The 21,686-nt window shown below is 44.1% G+C and overlaps 1 protein-coding gene across 1 annotated transcript in view; it reads right to left on the bottom strand.

The window, feature by feature from the left end:
* The window catches only part of gsk3b (glycogen synthase kinase 3 beta), a 153,743-nt gene that overhangs the window by 67,919 nt on the left and 64,138 nt on the right, over positions 1-21,686 (bottom strand). Inside the window, exon 3 of the mRNA XM_033033414.1 lies at positions 17,310-17,393. Coding sequence (XP_032889305.1) covers positions 17,310-17,393 — 84 coding nt within the window. The remainder of the gene's footprint in view (positions 1-17,309; positions 17,394-21,686) is intronic.

Genomic DNA, 21,686 nt, shown 5'->3' with positions numbered 1-21,686 from the left:
TTGCCTTCCACCACCGTGAAGAATGTTGATTCCACTGTGGTGGATGTTCATGTTCAATTCTATCGTGTATTGTGCTCTTTTTGATTGTGTGGCTGCATGGTAAATCAAATTCCACTGTACCTTAATTGGTGCATGTGGCAATAAACTTGAACTTGAACTTATGGGAAAGATGTGGAGGCTTTGCAGAGGATATCTCGCAGCATGTTGTCTGGAGGGTATTACCTATAAGGAGATGTTGAACAGACTTGGATTGATTTCTTTGGAGTGTCAGAGGGGGGGACCTGATAAAACGATATCAAGTAGGCAGTCAAAATCTTTTCTCCCCAGAGTGTCGCTTTAAGGTCAGAAGAGGAAAAACTCTAGATGTACAGGGCAACTTTTGGTTTTGGTTTCATATCGAGTGTTTTAGGTGCCAGGAAAGCACTGCCAGGGGTGCTGGTGGAGCAAATATGACAGTGGTGTTGAAGAGACTTTTAGATAGGCACATGGCAGTGCAGGGAATGGAAGGAAGAATCACGTGCGGGCAGAGGATATTAGTTTAATTTGACATTATGTTCGACACAGACATCGTGGGACGAAGGGCCTGTGCCTATGATGTACTGTTCTGTCCCATGTAAATGATCGGAGCCTTTATTTGTAAACAATACTCTCTCACAAGTTGAAACAAACTCTTCATGTTTGACCACCTCAAGACCAAACAAGAAACTGCAGATGGTGGTTTACAAAAAGAGACAATGTGCTGGACTAACTCAGCACGTCAAGTGGCATCTCCGGAGGACATAGATATGTGACGTATCGGGTTGGAACCATTCTTCAGACTGATTTTAATTTGACATCACGGGTTCTTACATTTTCCTCAAGCATCACTCAGTCTGCTAAACTTCACTGGATAAAGACTTGGCCTGTTCAACCTTCCCCAATGACAAGAATCTGTCCAGTCTAGGTATTAGTTCAGGCAGCCTTACTAAAACTACTTACTCTTTGTTAAATTAGGAGACCAATATCAAACACAGTACTCATAATTTCCTAAACACTGACATATAATCTTCCACTCTTTGCATTCAATTTACATCAGAATAAATAACATTATTTTTGCTTTCCTGTTAGTTACCGCATTTTCATATTAGTCTTATGTGAACTAGACCCTTCTGCATATCAGGAAACCGAAATCTCTCTTTGGGTAAACAGGTTTATTTATTGTTCCAAAATTGGAACTCTGACATTTTCCAAAGTTCTGTATTTGCCAGATCCTTACATGCTGAATAAAAGGTATATACATGCCTTAGTAGATGGTTCATTCTTGCACAGGGCCTCCTTGTATTCCCGATGCATGGCCTCAAAGCTCTCAATAACATCCCAAAGCCCCCCACACGGAGTCATCATGGGGCTTGGGTTTCCCAGGAGTTAAAGGGGATGAGGTATTTCTTCAAGGCATCTTTGAACACATGACTGATTTTTTTCCTCTACCGTTCTGATAATCTCTTCTGATGACAAAGTTTGGAATAGAGAGTTTGCTGTTAGGCACATGAATGATCAGGTCAGCCCAGTGCAGCTGATAAGTACATCTAGGGCCTTATTACTGATGGTACGGACCTGTCTTACCAGTGAATTTGGAGGTTTTGACAATGCCAGCCAGTGGTTTGAGATGCCAGCTATAGGCAGTCACAGAATCACAGCTTAGGGAGCTTTAAACCAGGTGCAAGGTTTTGACCTTCAAATATATTTTCCTCAAGCAAACTAAGTTGGCATTTTGTAGGTGGTAGTGAATTCCATTTTCAACGTCTGCCTTCATTCAGAGGTGGCTCCAGTGCAAAGTGTTCCAGAATGCTCAGCGTCTTGCTATTAACTTTAATTGCTTTGTAAAGCGAAGGAACAGGCTGGTAAAGGAGTTCTGTGAATGTCAAGTAAAAGGCCTGCCTCCCAAATGCTGCAGTGAAAGCCTCAACAATGGCATGTTGCTCAAGTTCTGAGCACGCACAAGTGAAAGTGTACAACAACTTGAAAAGAGGTTTGGATTCGGAATGTAGCTGACATGTTAAGTAGCTTCTCGCTAACTCTGAAAATGTGCGTCACTCCTGCAGTAAGTTTGTTGGAGGCAAGATGCAATATTACAGCAAGAAAGATTGATGACGGTTGTGGAGTAATGACTCACCCTTTTATGACACGCCTTTGAAGAGAATAGTTCCTATGGTTTATGTCATGGCTTGCATTACGTTATGGAGCAAGTGTAAAAATGAAGACTCATTTCTGTGGGCAGCTGAACCTGAGCAGGCTTGTTCAGCAGTTCCATGTAACTGATGGAACAAAAAAATTAATGCAGGGTTCAAAATAGTCATGTATAGTGGCTACTCTTTGCATTTTTCTTGAAGGTAATGCTCATTGGATGAACAGAATGCAGGCTATGATTCAGGGAGGAGACCTCTGGCTACCGATAATACCAACTACTCCCGAGGCCTTTTTGTCATTACCAGACATCATTGTGAAGGGTTAGTTCATTCCACAACAATGGTCAAACTCTTCCATCTCCACACACACCCACTCCTCTTTTCACAGCACGTCCACTCCCCCCTTTATTACAGCACATGGGGTACTTTCCCCTTCCATCCCTACCACACAGGGAATCAAACATTCTCTGAAGGAGGAGCAGTAATTAGGTTGTACCTTTTACAATACTCCTCCACAATAGATTGTGGAAATCAAAGTATATTGGGCGACTGCTTTGCTGACAGTCTGGTCAGACTCCGGGTTTCCAATTGTCGACCACTACCATTCTCCATTCCACTCCTGGACATCTGAGAGTTCAAGCACTGACTCCTCATTTTCTGACTTGGCACAATCGAATGAAACAGATACTCATACTTTCCATTCTGTATCAAAACTGAGTAGTACTTCCATAATGTTCCACTGTTATTTCAAGCATCATCAGGTTTAATTTTCTTCAGTCTGAACCAACATTGTACCAAAATAATCCTAGAGAGTCCGAGGAAAACACATAGTATCTTCTTTTTCAACAATTCCCCAAAATCTCAACCACCAACAAGTCTTTTGGGCACCTGGACTTATCATCTAGTTCCCTTTTCTTGCTGGCATTTTGGAAACATTCTGCCCAAATACCATCCTTATTGGTTTCCTTCAGCAAAACCTTGACTCTCCATTCAATAGCTCACCTACTCATCTCCCCATATAACCAGCACAGTATGCAGCACAATGTTTGGAACACCGGGCCTTTACTCCAGAGCCACAAATTAGAAGCCTGCCTTGCCTTGCAGCGTGGAAATTTAAATAAGTCAAAATTACCTGGAGTAAAAAAAAAAGTACAGTAAATCTCTGATGATACCGCACCTCAGGATGTTGTTGGCTGTTATATTATATTACTCGTAATTAATATCCCACAATGTTTAACAACCAAAACAAATGAGTGTATAAACTTTTCTGGCAGGCCCTGCATGCTTAAAGAGAGCACGTGAAATAAAATTTGGCAGATCAAAAGGAAGCTTGGGAACTGGGACCCACTGAGTTGATGAGTGTAAGAAACATCAGCTGATGTGCCAGGAGCAGAGGCTTCCCACTAGCAGATTGCTAGAAAAAAAACCTGGTTTTACCGATGTCTTTGCTTCAAGGAAGACAATGTGTCAACTTTATCCAGCCTCCACTATAACAAGGCTCCATACCATTGTAATCCTTTCTTAACAAGCCCTTCCCCCTTGAAGAATTAAATACTAAACTAGTTTTAAAATACAGGTGAGAAAGCAATAACATTTCTGATGCAGTTTATTTTAGAAATAAAGACACTGTTTTGAGGTGCACCTTTGGTAATAAGAAGGCGTATGCAATGTTAGCATTCATTTTGAGGTGACTAGAATGTCAAAGCAAGGTTGTAATCGTTTTTAAGAAGGAACTGCAAATGCTGGAAAATCGAAGGTACACAAAAATGCTGGAGAAACGCAGCGGGTGCAGCAGTATTTATGGAGCGAAGGAAATAGGCAACGTTTCGGGCCGAAACCCTGGTTGTATTAGTGATGCTTTATAAGGTCTGAAGAAGGGTTTCGGCCCGAAACGTCGCCTATTTCCTTCGCTCCATAGATGCTGCTGCACCCGCTGAGTTTCCCCAGCAATTGTGTGTACCCATGCTTTATAAGGCACTGGTCAGGCACATTTGGAATATTATGAACAGTTTTGGGCCCCACGTCTGAGGAAGGATGCGCTGGCATTGGAGAGGGTCCAAAGAAGGTGTACGAGAATTATCCCAGGAATGATCGGGTTAACGTATGATGAGCGTTTGAAGACTCTGGGCCTGTATTCACTGGACGTTTAGAAGGATGAGGTGGTAATCTCATTGTAACATACCGAATAATGCAAGGCCTAGATAGAGTGGAGAGGTTGTTTCCAATAGTGGGAGAATCTAGGACTAGAGGGCACAGCCTCAGAATAAAAGGACACACCTTTAGAATGAAGATGAGGAGGAATTTCTTTAGCCAGACGATGGCGTAATCGGTGGAAATCATTGCCACAGATGACAGTGGAGGCCATCATTGAGTATTTTTTAAGTGGAGATTGATAGATTCTCGATTAGGGTGCCAAATGTTATGGGGAGGCGGCAGAAGAATGGGGATGAGAGGGAAAAATAGATCTGCCATCATCGAATGGCGGAGCAGACTAGATGGGCCGCACGGCCTAATTCTTCTCTCATGTCTTCTGGTCTGATTAAAGAATCATTCCATAACATCTTAATAGAGCATGCTGAAATGCATCCATCTCTTAGTTATTAAATACAATGGAATAGAGTGAGCAGTGAAGTTGGACAAATTAGATCACACACACACACACCCACCCACAAACAAAATCACCTTAGATGTAGAATTCTGGAACAAACACATGAAGCTATTAAATCTGAAAAACAGATTCCGGAAATCCAAAATAAAGATCAGCAAAGTGCTGGAGAACCCCAGCAGATCAGGCCACATCCTCTCCAAGTGAGCATTGGCTGAATTGCTAGCTATCTCCAGCATTGTAAGGGCTTGTTAAGGGATTGTTAAGGGTTTGGACACGCTTGAGGCAGGAAACATGTTCCCGAGGTTGGGGGAGTCCAGAACCAGGGGCCATAGTTTAAGAATAAGGAGTAAGCCATTTAGAATGGAGACGACGAAGCACCTTTTCTCACAGAGAGTGGTGAGTCTGTGGAATTCTCTGCCTCAGAGGGCGGTGGAGGCAGGTTCTCTGGATGCTTTCAAGAAAGAGCTAGTTAGGGCTCTTAAAAATAGCGGAGTCAGGGGATATGGGGAGAAGGCAGGAACGGGGTACTGATTGGGGATGATCAGACATGATCACATTGAATGGCGGTGCTGGCTCGAAGGGCCGAATGGCCTACTCCTGCACCTATTGTCTATTTTCTGTTTTGATATCAATAGGAAACTCTTTGTAGCCTCGGCAGCATCTGCACAGAGGACAAAAAGCTTCAGCTACAAACTCTTCCTGGAAATGAGTTAGAACCTTCTGCAGAAAGCATATTGAATCATCCACTACAACAATTACGACCATTATGTACAGCTTAGGGGCAATGGGTGATAGGAACACATGGGCATTACCTTCATAATTAAAATATTGATGTTCTAATCACATTCTAAAGGGAATAGTGTAGAAACTCTGAAACAAGCTTTGAGCTGTGTGCATGTTAACGCCACCCATGGTTTCCTTTATTGGTATGACACCATATCTGTCTAATTCATTTCTAAAAAGCCTCAAATAACCTTCTTTTCCAAATTACAACTTTAAAAAAACATGCTTCTGGTTCACTATTGGCTTTGAGATAAAATTCCATATTCTAACCAGCCTCAGGAGTTTTATTTTCTGCAAACTTTCATTCGGTGTGATCTTAATAGTGTTCCTTTCATTGGTTCCTTAACATTCTCACTCTATGATCTTCACGTTATAGGAGTAGAATTAGACCATTCGGCCCATCGAGTCTACTCCGCTATTCAATCATGGCTGATCTCTGCCTCCTAATCCCATTTTCCTGCCTTCTTCCCATAACTCTTGACACCCGTTCTAATCAATAATATGTCTATCTCTGCCTTAAAAATATCCACAGGCTTGGCCTCCACAGCCCTCTGTGGCAATGAGTTCCACAGATTAACTACCCTCTGACTAAAGAAGTTCCTCCTCACCTCCTTTCTAAAAGAGCGCCCGTTAATTTTGAGTCTGTGACCTCTGGTCCTGGACTCTCCCGCCAGTGGAAACATCCTTTCCACATACACCCTATCTATGCCATTCATTATTCGGTAATTTTCAATAAGGTCCCCCTCAACCTTCTAAACTCCAACGAGTATAGGCCCAGTGCTGTCAAACGCTTATCATATAACCCACTCATTCTTGGAATCATTCTTGAAAACCTCTTCTGGACCTTCTCCAAAGCCAGCACATGCTTCCTCAAATATGGGGCCCAAATTTGCTCACAGTACTCAAAATGCGGCCTTGTCGACCTACTTAAAGCACCTATCCCTTACTTCCATTCTGGATAGCACGTCCAGCACGAATCTGACTATAGAAATACTGTGCGCAAGTGTATGTCTGCTTGCTTGTTAGTGATACAGTGTGCAAATAGACCCTTCGGCACAACTTGCCCACACCTGCCAACATGTCCCAGCTACACTAGTCCCACCCGCCCACGCTTGGTCCATATCCCTTCAAACCTGTCCTGTGCATGGACCTGTCTAACTGTTTCTTAAATGTTGGGATAGTCCCAGCCTCAACTACCTCCTGTAGCAACTTGCTCCAGACATCCACCACTGTTTATGTGAAAAAGTTACCCCTCAGATTTCTGTTAAATCTTTTCTCCTTCACTGTAAACCTATGTCCTCTGGTCCTCGATTCACCTACGCTGGTCATGAGACTGTGCATCTACCAGATCTATTCCTCTCATGATTTTGTATATCTCTATAAGATCACCCCTTATCCTCCTGCACTCCAGGGAATAGAGTCCCAGCCTACTCAACCTCTCCCTATAGGGTGATTTCACTAAAGGTCACTGGAGCGTAGATCCGCACCCACGTGACCGAAAATTTTAACTGGAGTACATGCGTCACTTCCGGTACATGTTAGTGAATGGGAAAACACGCACTTTCACACCCGTTAAAAACATCGAAAACGGCCCGTTTTTGAGCTGCAATTAACTGTACCAGTCAGGGTGACCGTGAGGCACAGCTACCTAAATTTACAGTCCAAAAAAAAGATAGAAACTAAGGTAAATTCAAGAGGGAGCTGAAGGTGTAAAAACAGCGGATGTTGTTAGCGGACATTTGCCGTGGAGATTTAAAGATCGAAAATATCGGGAATTATCGCGTTTGCTCGCTGCATTTCATCAAAAGTAAGGCATTATTGACTTTTGATCTTTATTCATTTGTTATATGAAAAGTATTAAAAGTTAAAAATCCGTCAGTAAAATTGCAAAATCGCCCATGGTTCTCAGGTGGGTTTTAACATGCAAAATGAAAATGCTTCTGAAGCTCCATTTACCATTTAAATAATCGTAAACTATCAATGCGTTTTGAAATAAATTTTACTGAGATGCAAGCTAAGGAATGGGATAATTGTCAGCTGTTAGTTGGACAAAAGCAGGACATTTTATTATTTGCCAAAATATATTTCTCAATGTTTCTTGTTTAAAGCCTGCACAATCACCCAAACTACTTATTTATTTATTTATCATCTAATAACAGACAAGCCTGCAGCATGGAATGATGTCGACAATCCTGATTGGGCACCCACTGTGAGCAGGATAGACAATGTGCACAAGAACGCCATCAACTTGCAGAGCTATAGATGCTTGAGCTGCAACCAAATCTGCTTTAATACTCTCTTCTTGTTGCAAGTTGATGGTATTTTACTGACGGATTTTTAACTTTTAATACTTTTCATATAACAAATGAATAAAGATAAAAAGTCAATAATGCCTTACTTTTGATGAAATGCAGCGGGCAAACGCGATAATTCCCGATATTTTCGATCTTTAAATCTCCACGGCAAATGTCCGCTAACAACATCCGCTGTTTTTACACCTTCAGCTCCCTCTTGAATTTACCTTAGTTTCTATCTTTTTTTTGGACTGTAAATTTAGGTAGCTGTGCCTCACGGTCACCCCGACTGGTACAGTTAATTGCAGCTCAAAAACGGGCCGTTTTCGATGTTTTTAACGGGTGTGAAAGTGCGTGTTTTCCCATTCACTAACATGTACCGGAAGTGACGCATGTACGCCAGTTAAAATTTTCGGTCACGTGGGTGCGGATCTACGCTCCAGTGACCTTTAGTGAAATCACCCTATAGCTCAGACCCTCTAGTCCTGGCAACATCCTCGTAAATCTTCTCTGTACCCTTTCCAGCTTGACAACATTGTTTCAATAGCATGGTGCCCAGAACTAAACACAATACTCGAAATGCAGCCTCACCAATGTCTCATGCAACTGCAACATGATCTCCCAACACAAATACTCAATACACTGACTGATGAAGGCCAAAGTACAAGCGACTCCTCCTTCAAGGAACCATGCACCTGTACTCCTAGCTCCCTCTGCTCTACAACACTCCCCAGCACCCTACCATTCACTGTGTAGGCCCTGTCCATGTTAGACTTCCCAAAATGCAACACCACTTGCATTTCTCTGTATTCCATCGCCCTTTCCTCAGCTCAACTGGCCAATCGATGAAGATCCTGCTGTAATTTTTCACAACCATCTTCATTATCTGCAAAACCGCCCACTTTTGTATCATCATCAAACTTGCTAATCTTGCCCTGTATGTTCTCATCTAAATCATTGATGTAGATGACAAACAGTAATGGGCCCCAGCACCGAACCCTGAGGCACACCACTAATCACAGGCCTCCAGTTCGAGAAGCAACCTTCCACCATCACCCTCTGCTTCCTTCCATGAAGCCAATGTTTTATTCATTGAGCTATCTCTCATTGGATCCTCACGACTTCATTTACTTCAATGTATTTATTAATTACGGCAGCTTTGACAGATTTGAAAATACTCTCTTATTTTTGGCCAAAACAACCAACTTTGTTTTCTTTGCCTTTTACCTCAACTACTCATAGGCAGGGCTGCCAACTCTCACGCTTTGAGCGTGAGACTCACGCCCTCAAGCAAACTCTCACGCCCTCACGCTGATCAGCCATTTCTCACGCTCAGTGGTGAGAAATTTTGTGATCAATGAAAATGTCAAAACTCGGATAAACTGCATGGTCCGCGGGTGTTGGAGAGCCGGGGCTGCGGGAGGGATGGAAGCAGAACCAGCGGCGGGAACAGATGCGGGGAGCCGGGACTGGTGAGTTTGGGGCGCTGTCGAGTATTTGCGGCGCAGCGAGTCGCTCGCTGCAGCTCTGGCCATGGAGCACTCCGGACAGTGCGAGTGTCCCGGGCCGCGGAGGCGTCGGATGCTCCGCTGCCGCGAGAGTCTCTGTGCCGAAGGGACAGACTCTCAAAGGGAGGTGGAGAGAGAGAGAGGGGAAGGAGACAGGGAAACAGTGGGGAGAGAGAGAGGGGGGTGAGAGGAGAGAGAGGGGAGAGACAGAGGGGGCGTGAATGGAGAGAGAGAAGAGGGAGAGGGGGGAGAGAGAGGTGGGAGAGGGGGGAAGAGAGAGAGGGAATAGAGAGAGGGGTGAGAGGGAAGAGAGAGGGGGTGGAGAGGGAGGAGAGGGGAGAGAGGGGAAAAGATAGAGAGATGGGGGGGCAAAGAGAAAGAGGAGATAGAGACAGAGGAGAAAGAGAGAGGGGAGAGAGAGCCAGGGGGAGAGTGAGGTGGGAGGGATGAAATGGGGGAGGGAGGGAGAGAGAGAGAGGAGAGAGAGGGGGGGGAGAGAGAAGGGGAGAGGGAGAGAAAGAGAGGGGAGAGTGTGTAGAGAGGGAGAGAGAGAGAGGGAGGGAGAAAGAGGAAGAGGGGGAAGAGGGGGAGGAGAGAGGGAGGGTGGGAGAGAGAGTGAGGGGAGGAGAGGGAGAGAGGGAGAGAGGAGGGGAGAGAGGATGAGGGAGAGAGGGAGGAGGGGAGAGAGGAGAGAGGGTGGGGAGAGAGATAGGGAAAGAGAGAGGGAGAGAGTAGGGGAGGAGAGAGGGAAAGGAGAAGAGGAGAGGAGAGGGGAGGAGAGGGAAGAGAGAGAGGGGGAGAGATGAGAGGGGGAGGGGAGGGGAGGAGAGGGGAAGGAGAGAGAGAGAGGGGGAAGGGGGGAAAGAGGGGAAGAGAGGGGAGAGAGGAGGAGAGAGGGGGGGGGAGGAGGGGGGAGAGAGAGAGAGGGGGAGAGAGAGAGGGGGAGCGAGAGGGGGGAGAGAGAGGGGGAGAGAGGGTGGGAGAGAGAGGGGGTGAGAGAGGGGAGAGAGGGGGGAGAGAGAGGAGGTGAGAGAGAGGGGGGGAGAGAGAGAGGGGGGAGAGAGAGGGGGGGAGAGAGGGGGGGGGGGGGGGTGAGAGAGAGGGGGGGGGGGGGTGGGGGAGGGGGGGGGGAGAGAGGGGGGGAGAGAGAGGGGGGGGAGAGAGAGGGGGGGGAGAGAGAGGGGGGGGAGAGAGAGGGGGGGGAGAGAGAGGGGGGGAGAGAGAGGGGGGGGAGAGAGAGGGGGGGGGAGAGAGAGGGGGGGAGAGAGAGGGGGGGAGAGGGAGATGGGGATAGAGGCAGGGCTGCCAACTCCCATGCATTGAGCGTGAGAATCACGCATTTCACCAAATTCTCACGCTGATCACAAATTTCTCTCGCTCTGTTGTGAGAAATTCTGTGATCAACGAAAATTTCAAAACTCATATCAACTGCATGGGCCGCGGGTGTTGGAAGCAGAAGCAGCGGCTGGGACAGATGCGGATGGGGAGCGGGGCTGGAGAGTGTTTGCCGGGCTGGCGAGTCGCTCACTGCAGCTCCAGCCATGGAGCAGCCTCAGTGCAAGAGTCCTGGGCCGTCAGAGGCGTCGAAGCGTTGCGCCGCTGCCGTGAGAGTCTCTGTGCCGAATTCGCCCAGGTGACCAGCATGGATCAGGCTGCGGCTCGGTGCATCCTGGAGGACAACTAGTGGCTGCTGGAAGTAAGTACCAAGCACTGGGTAGATACGGTGGAAGATAGTGGACTTCAAATGGGAGTGGTTGGTGATAGCATCCTGCTTGCCTGCTAGATTTTCACTTACTGTAACGGCAAGAAAAATGTTCCCGATGTTGGGGGCGTTCAGAACCATGGCTCACAGTTTAAGAATAAAGGGGGGGCCAGTTAGGACTGAGATGAGAACAAACTTTCTTCACGCAGAGAGTTGTGAATCTGTGGAATTCTCTGCCACAGAAGGCAGTGCAGGCCAATTCACTGAATGTTTTCAAGAGAGAGTTACATTCAGTTCTTGGGGCTAACGGCATCAAGGGATATTGGAAAAAAACAGGAAAGAGGTACTGATTTTAGATGAATAGCCATGATAATATTGAATGGCAGTGCTGGCTCGAAGGGCCGATGGCCTATTCCTGCACCTATTTTCTATGTTTCTATGCTTGAGTATATGGCAATAAAACTCGATCACTTGATTTTGAAGCATTCATGCATGGTGGAGGTATAATGTAGTCATAGAGTGATACAGTGTGAAAACAGGCCCTTCGGCGCAACTTGCCCACACCAGCCAACATGTCCCAGCTACGCTACCTGCTTTTGGTCCATACCTCCAAACCTGTCCTATCCATGTATCAGTCTAACTTTTTCTTAAATGTTGGGATGGTCCCTGCCTCAACTATTTGTGTGGATAAAGTTACCCCTTAAAAAGTTACCTCTTAAAAATACTTCATACAAAAAACATTGAAATCATACTTCTACAGTGCACTAAAACATGATTTTAATACATCAAATTTCAAAAGGTTCCTACCCTGGGAGGGGAGACACCCTTCTTCCACACCCTCTCCCCACTCGGTTGCTCCACTCCCTCACTGGGTACCCCCAAGGCCAGTGATCAGTGATCGCACAGCCTCCCCCCTTTCAAAAACGCTCCAATCCAATTTAAAGCATATATATTGCATTCAAGTGTAAGTTAAAAGACTCACTACAGTATGCACCATATTGCACAATTTCAAGCTGAAAAATGCAAATGTTCCGTACCAATGGGAGAGGGACACCCTCCTTCTTCCCCCCCCCCCCGGTAGCTATGCTCCCTCGGGCTTGGTCTTTCGCAATTTCTCACTCCCAACTCTCACCCAATGTTGGCAGCCCTGCATAGGCCATATTTCCTATGGCTATTCCTTCTCTCCAGAGATGCTGCCTGACCTGCTGAGTTACTCCAGCATATTGTCTACCTTTCCGATGGCTATGATAGGAGAGTGCACAAAATAAGATTATGATCCAGAACCCCAAAACCTTAACCTGAAAACAAAAAAGTACATGCCACCAGGGCAGCAAGGGAATTTAAACAGCAAATGTAATAAAATAAAATCCGGAATGAAAACCTAATCAGTGATAGTCGCTTCAGTTCTTGTCGGACTTGTTATCTCCCTTCACTCTTGACCATGGTTACCTACCCTTCTCTCATCCGTTTCCCTAATGTCTTTAAGCAAAGGAAACCTGCCATTGTGATCTGGTCTAGCCAGGCAACCTTACCTAATAAATCACCAAGTACAGGGAACAGTTGCAAAGGCCTGTAAAATCAAAGATCCTATAGCGAGCAAGATAGTCCACTCGACAAAAAAGACGTAGTACGGTCATGGGCAGATTCATGGGTAATTTTCGGCCCCATTTCCTTAACCGGATACCGTCTCCGCACCAAAGATCCCTTAGCGGAGCAACGATACTAGTGCGGAGACGGAAGCCGGTTACGGAAACATCCTCGTAAAAATAAAAGTTCTTTGGTAAAAATCTTCCTCATTTTCAGAATTTTAATTTATTAACACAAACTGTTCCCCCGCAACGTTGATTACACTGCGAGTCGGGTCGGGTTACTGAAATGGATGAAAAAAAGGCCCACGTTCCACTCCGTTGCGTACTACACGTCAGCCCATTGCATTTAGAAGGAGTGATCTACCTTGCTCCGTCTGCTATAGGATCTTTGTGTAAAACGAGCCTTGCTAGTACTTTTCGTTGTACATGGTTCATGTTACAATGACAATAAAGAAACTATTCTATTCTATTCTATTCTACATCCACATATTCTCAATGTCTAAAAATATACTTGATTTCTTTTGTCTAGTACCTGTGTAAATTTAAAATTTGTCTGCTCTAGATTTAGATTTAAATCTAAATTCGTATTTTCTTTATCTTAACCCGTATTTCGTGAGAAAAGACATAAATAGTTGCTTGAGAGCGAGCTCGTTTTAAAAAGCCACGTTGTTGAAATTCTTAACAACTTAACTCCGATGTGATAGCTCCCATGGTTTCTTCACTTAAACCAGCTACTTTTAAAACTGAGTCCAACATTTGCCACCTTCCTGCCTAATGGTACAATTTCCCTGCAATCACTTGGGCCGTTATGTTGCTTATAGTTACAGCAGTTTAAGACTTAGAACCAGTGGGTTCCACAATTAGAAATCCTAATATCAACCAATAGTTCATCTTTTTACGAGGGAAGTAAAGCTGCTAACATAAAAATATTTTTGCCCGATTGTTTCATTTATGTGGATTGCTTTGTGTTAAGGTTTGCTCAAAACAAAAATGATTAGCTTTCCTTGAGATGAAAAGGTAGTAGGTACATGATTAGCAATCGTCAAGGCTGCCGGGGCCAAGGAAAGAGCGTTCACGTCGCGGCCCTGTTTCAACCAATCTTTCCACCACCACGCACAAGAAGCACAAGAAGCACAAGACAGACACCATTGTGCAGATGCCGAGAAGTGTGTTCAGCTCTGGCTGAACAACTTCTAATCTTGTGTGTGGACTCGACAAGAAGAAGAAGAAGTCAAGGCTGCCTGCCACACTGGGTGTTTCATTTTCTCTCTAATCTCTGAATATACAAGAGGTTGAAAGCTGGGATGTCTAGACTTAAAAATTGCTTCTTCCCCACTGCTATCCGACTCCTGAACCACTTATTTCACACCCCCTTCCCGGGGACACTGCCATGTACTCTTACCTTTACCTCATTCCATTATTGCACTCTAGCTTGTTGTTTGCACTACTTCAGATCTTGCACCATATTGCAAGATTGCAGTACAATCATTATATTTATCATTAGTGTTTACTCTGTGGGCTTCATGTGACCAAGGAATTTCATTGCACCCTGCTGTATATCTCAATAAACTAATTTGATCTGAATTTGTTGGCAGAGATAAATAATTCTCACAAACCCAAATATTGTTAGAATTGCTTGGATATTCAGCGGGATCTCAAGCTTAATTATCAGAAACTTATGATCTCTGGGGCCTGCGAAAGGCCGCCATCACAAGAGAACCTTTGAGTAGCCAAGGACCGAATGAACTGAACATACAAGAGGGAACAAATAAATTGTATTTTTACAGTAAGAGATTATGCAAGGCTCATGTTTCAATGGCTGTTACTTTAAAGCAATATTCTGGACAGAAATTGTCACTATTTTATGTGACATTAATTATATTGTATTAAATTATTTTGCTACACTGTAAATGCAACTGCAAACAAAAAGTACTCAAGGAGGAAACCCAAGCATAGACACAAACATCCTTCCAGTCATTCGGCTGCTTCACAGATTTAATTACTGCTGACTTAACTGAAGTTATGTGCTCGGACCACCATTCATTCCACTGTCGAAATAACTACATTTTTAAAAAGCACAGCAGTCAAAAGTTCACCATACCCGTTGTAAAACTAGGAACATACAGTGGCTTGCAAAAGTATTCATACCCCTTGAACTTTTCCACATTTTGTCACGTTACAACCACAAACGTAAATGTATTTTATTGGGATTTTATGTGATAGACCAACACAAAGTGGGGCATAATTGTGAAGTGGAAGGAAAATGATACATGGTTTTCAAATTTTTTTACAAATAAAAAACTGAAAAGTGTGGCGTGCAAAAGTATTCAGCCCCCCCGAGTCAATACTTTGTAGAACCACCTTTCGCTGCAATTACAGCTGCAAGTCTTTTGGGGTATGTCTCTACCAGCTTTGCACATCTAGAGACTGAAATTTTTGCCCATTCTTCATTGCAAAATAGCTCAAGCTCAGATTGGATGGAGAGCGTCTGTGAACAGCAATTTTCAAGTCTTGCCAGAGATTCTCAATTGGATTTAGGTCTGGACTTTGACTGGGCCATTCTAACACATGAATATGCTTTGATCTAAACCATTCCATTGTAGCTCTGGCTGTATGTTTAGGGTCGTTGTCCTGCTGGAAGGTGAACCTCCGCCCCAGTCTCAAGTCTTTTGCAGACTCTAACAGGTTTTCTTCCAAGATTGCCCTGTATTTGGCTCCATCCATCTTCCCATCAACTCTGACCAGCTTCCCTGTCCCTGCTGAAGAAAAGCATCCCCACAGCATGATGCTGCCACCACCATGTTTCACAGTGGGGATGGTGTGTTCAGGGTGATGTGCAGGGTTAGTTTTCCACCACACATAGCGTTTTGCATTTAGGCCAAAAACTTCAATTTTGGTCTCATCTGACCAGAGCACCTTCCTCCACATGTTTGCTGTGTCCCCCACATGCCTTGTGGCAAACTACAAACGGGACTTCTTATGGCTTTTTTTCAACAATGGCTTTCTTCTTGCCACTCTTCCATAAAGGCCCGATTTGTGGAGTGCACGACTAATAGTTGTCCTGTGGACAGATTCTCCCACCTGAGCTGTGGATCTCTGCAGCTCCTCCAGAGTTACCATGGGCCTCTTGGCTGCTTCTCTGATCAATGCTCTCCTTGCCCGGACTGTCAGTTTAGGTGGATGACTATGTCTTGGTAGGTTTGCAGTTGTGCCATACTCTTTCCATTTTCGGATGATGGATTGAACAGTGCTCCGTGAGATGTTCAAAGCTTGGGATATTTTTTTATAACCTAACCCTGCTTTAAACTTTTCCACAACTTTATCCCTGACCTGTCTGGTGTGTTCCTTGGGCTTCATGATACTGTTTGTTCACTAATGTTCTCTAACAAACCTCTGAGGCCTTCACAGAACAGCTGTATTTATACTGAGATTAGATTACACACAAGTGGACTCTATTTACTAATTAGGTGATTTCTGAAGGTTGCACTGGATTTTATTTAGGGGTATCAGAGTAAAGGGGGCTGAATACTTTTGCACGCCACACTTTTCAGTTTTTTATTTGTAAAAAAATTTGAAAACCATGTATCATTTTCCTTCCACTTCACAATTATGCGCCACTTTGTGTTGGTCTATCACATAAAATCCCAATAAAATACATTTACGTTTGTGGTTGTAACGTGACAAAATGTGGAAAAGTTCAAGGGGTATGAATACTTTTGCAAGCCACTGTAATAGGGACAAAAATAATTTATTAACTACAGCTACAACCACCGAACAAGGTGGAACTTGGATTTTGATAGGTAGCCAACTGGGAACTCAAATGGCTAACCGCTCTCTTGCTTATTAAATTAAATAATAGACACCATAAACACTTAATTGTTCTTAATAATATTGGCACAGTATTTGCAAGTATACATATAAATTAATTTCTACATTTGTTGGTGCAAGTGCTGCAAGTGCAAGGCATAAAATGAGTTTCTCGATTGTTGTGACTAGTTAGTTGTGCAGTGCAAGTGGATGTGACCCATTTTCTAATATAAGCAAATGTTTAAACCGCAAATTTCTACTGAGAAACGCATGTGGACTAACAATTTAGATATGTAACATAGACAATTTCAATTTAATAAAAGTTGCTAAGTTCTACCATTTGATTCCACTAAAACAAAGTCACTTATGTGAGTCAATAAGGTTGCATGAATGAACTGCAAATAGGGCTGTGGAATTAAGATTAATCAATACAAAATGGGTAAGGCATCACTTTCCAATGCTCTTCAAAACTAAACCTAATATCTGGCAGTAGAACCATACTTCCGTATGGTTATGGACAACAAATGAAACAAGCCAAGAATGATCCCAAGTCGTGCCATACATTAAAATGCATCAAATGTATAGTAAAATCCTGCATCAAAAAATGTTGTTGATCCTCTTTGGATCTAAATTGCCCGTACATTCATTATCAACCGATTTATACAAATGTAACATTAATACATGGTTAATAGCAAGACAAGCAAAACATTTAGGTTAGGAATTTGTGTAATAGAACTTTTGTTGCACTTATGAAACGGAAAAGCTGATCTTATTCAAGTATTTAATTTGTAATCCCACTAATAAGTGTAAAAATATCATCTGACATTTGGGAATGGCAAATATAAAAGTGTACCTTTTCTCCACTCGAGTAAAAGAAGTATCGTAATCGGACGATATTACAATGATCCAGTTTTCGCATTATTTGCAGTTCACGATTCTGTAAAATAAACAGCAGTTGTTCATCTGTACATTAGCCAGCACTCGCTTGTAATTATGTATATGCACTGTGGCACTGACACACTAACTATTTGAAATTAAACCGTGTTCCTTTCTTGCTGAACCTCAATCTTTGGTCACTGATAGTCTGCATTTTAACCCAAACAGATATCGTACAGAGACTGTGCCCCACTCAATGTCAACATCTGAACTTGGTGGTTTTGGTTAGGTGGAGCAGTGCTTTAGTGAAGGAGATCAGCGTTGGTCTTGTCTCCGACTACATTTTATCTCTGTTTGCTTTGTTGTTATCTTTTCCCGGCTAACAATGATCTGTTCTACATTTTCCTCGATCTCCAATCCCTTTATCGTATTTTCACACCTAACACTTCCTTATCCCTGTATCTCTCTCTCTCCCCTGACATCAGTCCGAAGAAGGTTCATGACCGGAAAAGTCACCCATTCCTTCTCTCCAGAGATGTTGCCTGTCCCGCTGAGTTACTCCAGCATTTTGTGTCTATCTTCGGTTTAATCCAGCATCTGCAGTTCCTTCATACGCATGACAACTCTTAAACTCTGTGCAGCTAGTTTAAGACCTTCCCTTCTCAACCTTGAAGGCGGCTGTACAGTCATCTTGACGCCCATGTTAACCCCACTGTCTACAGCTCTTTCCCCACAGTTCCTTATCTACCATGGTCAAAAGTATTATGTTGATGTTCTATATTCTGCCAGAGGTTTCCGTATTACTTCAGAAGTTTAACTGCCGCCATGGTGTAATCATGAAGAGGAAGCAAAGTGTCAGTGCATCTTCGGTTGTCTGGTAACACCAATCCACCAATGACAACCAACTATTGATGTTGCTCGAAGGTACACAAAATTGCTGGGGAAACTCAGCGGGTGCAGCAGCATCTATGGAGCGGGTGCAGCAGCATCTATTGATGTTGCTCAACTCGTTGAAGGGTCTCGTCCCGAAACGTGACCCATTCCTTCTCTTCAGAGATGCTGCTGCCTGACCCTCTGAGTTACTCCAGCATTTTAGAAACATAGAAAATAGGTGCAGGAGTAGGCCATTCGGCCCTTCGAGCCTGCACCGCCATTCAATATGATCATGGCTGATCATCCAACTCAGTATCCTGTACCTGCCTTCTCTCCATACCCCCTGATCCCTTTAGCCACAAGGGCCACATCCAACTCCCTCTTAAATATAGCCAATCAACTGGCCTCAACTACCTTCTGTGGCAGAGAGTTCCAGAGATTCACCACTCTCTGCGTGAAAAATGTTTTTCTCATCTCGGTCCTAAAAGATTTCCCCTCTATCCTTAACCTGTGACCCCTTGTCCTGGACTTCCCCAACATCGGGAACAATCTTCCTGCATCTAGCCTGCCCAGTCCATTTTGTATCTACCAACCATTGATGTTGCCTGGTTCAACATGGCCTGGGTTGATTTGACTGCTGCTGTTCAGCATGAGGTCTACTTTTTAAATGCAGTTAAGCATCCCATGCCAAGCAAACAAACGCACCACTGGACCAACTTAGGGCAAATGCAAAAGATGTGTTCAAGGTAGAGTTTGCTACCAACGTTGAACTCTCACAGTTGTGTTGAATATATTGGTTGCTTAGTTATGACTCAGTTATATTATTCAAAAATGTTTTGCATGAATATGGAGCCAAGAGACTGCAGAAGCCGGCATCTGGAGCAAAAAAAAAAATCAATGCGATGGAAGAACTCAGCAGGTCAGGCAGCATCTGTGGCTATTCCCTTGCCTCCACAGATGCTACTTGAACTGCTACGTTCCTCTAGCAGTTTGTTATTTGTTCTGTATAATTATCTCTGGTTGATGTTCAATCATCACCAGTTCTGATGAAATATCATTGACCTGAAATGTTATCTCTTTTCACAGGTGCTACTTTCATGCAGAATATCCCCACCATTTTCTGTTTTGTTATAACCAATGATCTGTTGCAAGGAAATGGGACTCATCCATGCCTTGGTTTGATTTGAAAAGACAAAATTGGTTTACTTTGAAACATGATGCCGAAATCCTGGAGACTGTGAGCATTAATATGAAGAGCGATGTGTAGATAAGTTCAGAGAATGCCAGAAAGCTCATTACCAATGTAAAAGCTTGCAACTGCAGGAGGTGCAATGCCCATCTCTGCACCTCCTCCCTCATCACCATCCAGTGACGTAAACAGCTTTTCCAGGCGAGGTAGTGGTTCACATGTACCTCTTCCAATCGCTTCTACTGCATTTGGTCCTCTTAATGTGGCCTCCTCCAGATTGGCAGGGGCATGCACAGACCACTGTCGAACACCTGGGCAGTCTGCAATACCCATCTTCAGCACCTGGTTGCAAGCCATTTTAACACTCACAACCCCACCCCCACCTCCACCGTCAATCCTGCAGCAACCAGTTTATCCTGCGATAGCTCTGCCGGCAGGGTGCGGCTAAATGCACACAGCTCCTGGCATTCCACCTGGGTGGTGTACAACACAATGGCCTGAACATACAATTTTCCAATTTGCTCTCTTTTCCTTTCTCCCTCCTTCTGATCCACCCACATATCTTCACTCATCTGTTTAAACACTCCCCCACTCTCCAGTCACATTACGCAGTTTCTCTTCCCTCCCCCACCTGGTCCCATCTGTTAACCACCCACCCTCCACCCCCTACTGTTCCCATCTACCCACCATTCCTCCCTTATCGGGTTCCTCTCATCACTTTCCTTTCTCATCAGATGCCATATTTTGCAGCTTTGTCGTTTCCACTTATCACCCCATAATCTGTGGCTAGGTCTGCTCCCTTTTCACCAGGCTCCATCGACCCTCACCTGGATCTACCCAAGGCTTGTTAGCTCTCGTCTCACCCTTCCCTCTCACCTCTTTATACTGATTATCTCCCCTTTCACCTTTAGATTTTCATACAAAATGTCGACTATGTCTTTGCTTCAGACGGATGCTGCCTGACCCGCTGAGTTCCTCCACAGCAGCTTGTATTTTTGTTTGAGATTCCAGTATCTGTTTGACTTTATTGTTCTGATTTACTCCGGCATCAAGTAAAAACTCTGTCCCTCAGAAAACTTGAACCTCTCGATGCCTTGCAACTTGAAAATGTCAATACTTAACAGGGGCAGAGATAATCCAGGCAGATGTGTCGGAACTCCAATTGTAATAGAATGGCTAGAATCTGTTATGATGGACTGGAAACTCAGAAAATTCTACCCTCGTACTGAAAACGGGACAAATGTAAGATGATTGGTCATAGAATATACAAAGGGCAAGACACGTTTGACAGAATTTATTTAAGTTTCTGACAGAGCTTACTAGGAACAAATAGGGAATTACCTATGGAGGAAGTCTACAGGGATATCAAGAAGGTAAGAAAGAGGCAAGAGTGGATGTTGGATCACTGGAAAATGATGCTGATGAAGTGATAATGGGGAATAAAGATAAGGCAGAGGAATTGAATATGTTTTTAGCTTCAGTCTTCACAGTAGAAGACACTAGTAACGTGCTGGAAATTCAGGAGAGTCAAGGGATGGAAGTTAGTGGAGTGACTATCACTAAAGAGAAGGTGCTTGAGAAGCTGAAAGTTCTGAAGGTGAATAAGTTACCTGGACCAGATGGACTGCACCCTAGGGTACTGAAAGAGATGGCTTTAGAGATGGTGGAGGCATTAGTTGTGATCTTTCAAGAATTATTGGAGTCAGGAGTTTTTTCAGATTGGAAAATTGCAAATATTACACTGCTGTACAAGAAGGGAGCGAGGCAGATTAGTGGGGACTGTAGGCCGATTAGCCTGACTTCAATGGTTGGTAAGATTTTAGAATCTATTATAAAAGACTAGGTTTCTGAGCACTTAGAAGCACACGATACAATAGGCTGAATTTAGCAGGATAGACAAAGGAGAGTCAGTGGATGTGGTTTCCCTGGATTTTCAGAACGCCTTTGATAAGGTGCCGCACGTGAGGCTGCTAAACAAGATGAGAGCCCATGGTATCAGAGGGAAGATACTAGCATGGATAGCAGGTTGGCTGGATGGCGGAAGGCAGTGTGTGGCAATAAGTGGGGGCTTTTTCTGGTTGGCTGCCAGTGACTAGCGGTGTTCCGCAGGGGTCGGTGCTGGGGCCGCTACTCTTCACGGTGTAAATAAATTATTTGGATGAAGGAATTGAAGGATTTGTGGACAAGTTTGACAATGATAAAGATAGGTGGAGTGGCAGTTAGTGTAGAGAAAGCAGGGACTCTGCAGAAGGACTTGGACAGATTGGGAGAGTGGGCTAAGAAGTAGCAAAT

The sequence above is a fragment of the Amblyraja radiata genome, chromosome 14 (assembly GCF_010909765.2).
Source record: "Amblyraja radiata isolate CabotCenter1 chromosome 14, sAmbRad1.1.pri, whole genome shotgun sequence".
NCBI lineage: Eukaryota > Metazoa > Chordata > Chondrichthyes > Rajiformes > Rajidae > Amblyraja > Amblyraja radiata.
This window is presented reverse-complemented; position numbering and strand designations above follow the sequence as displayed.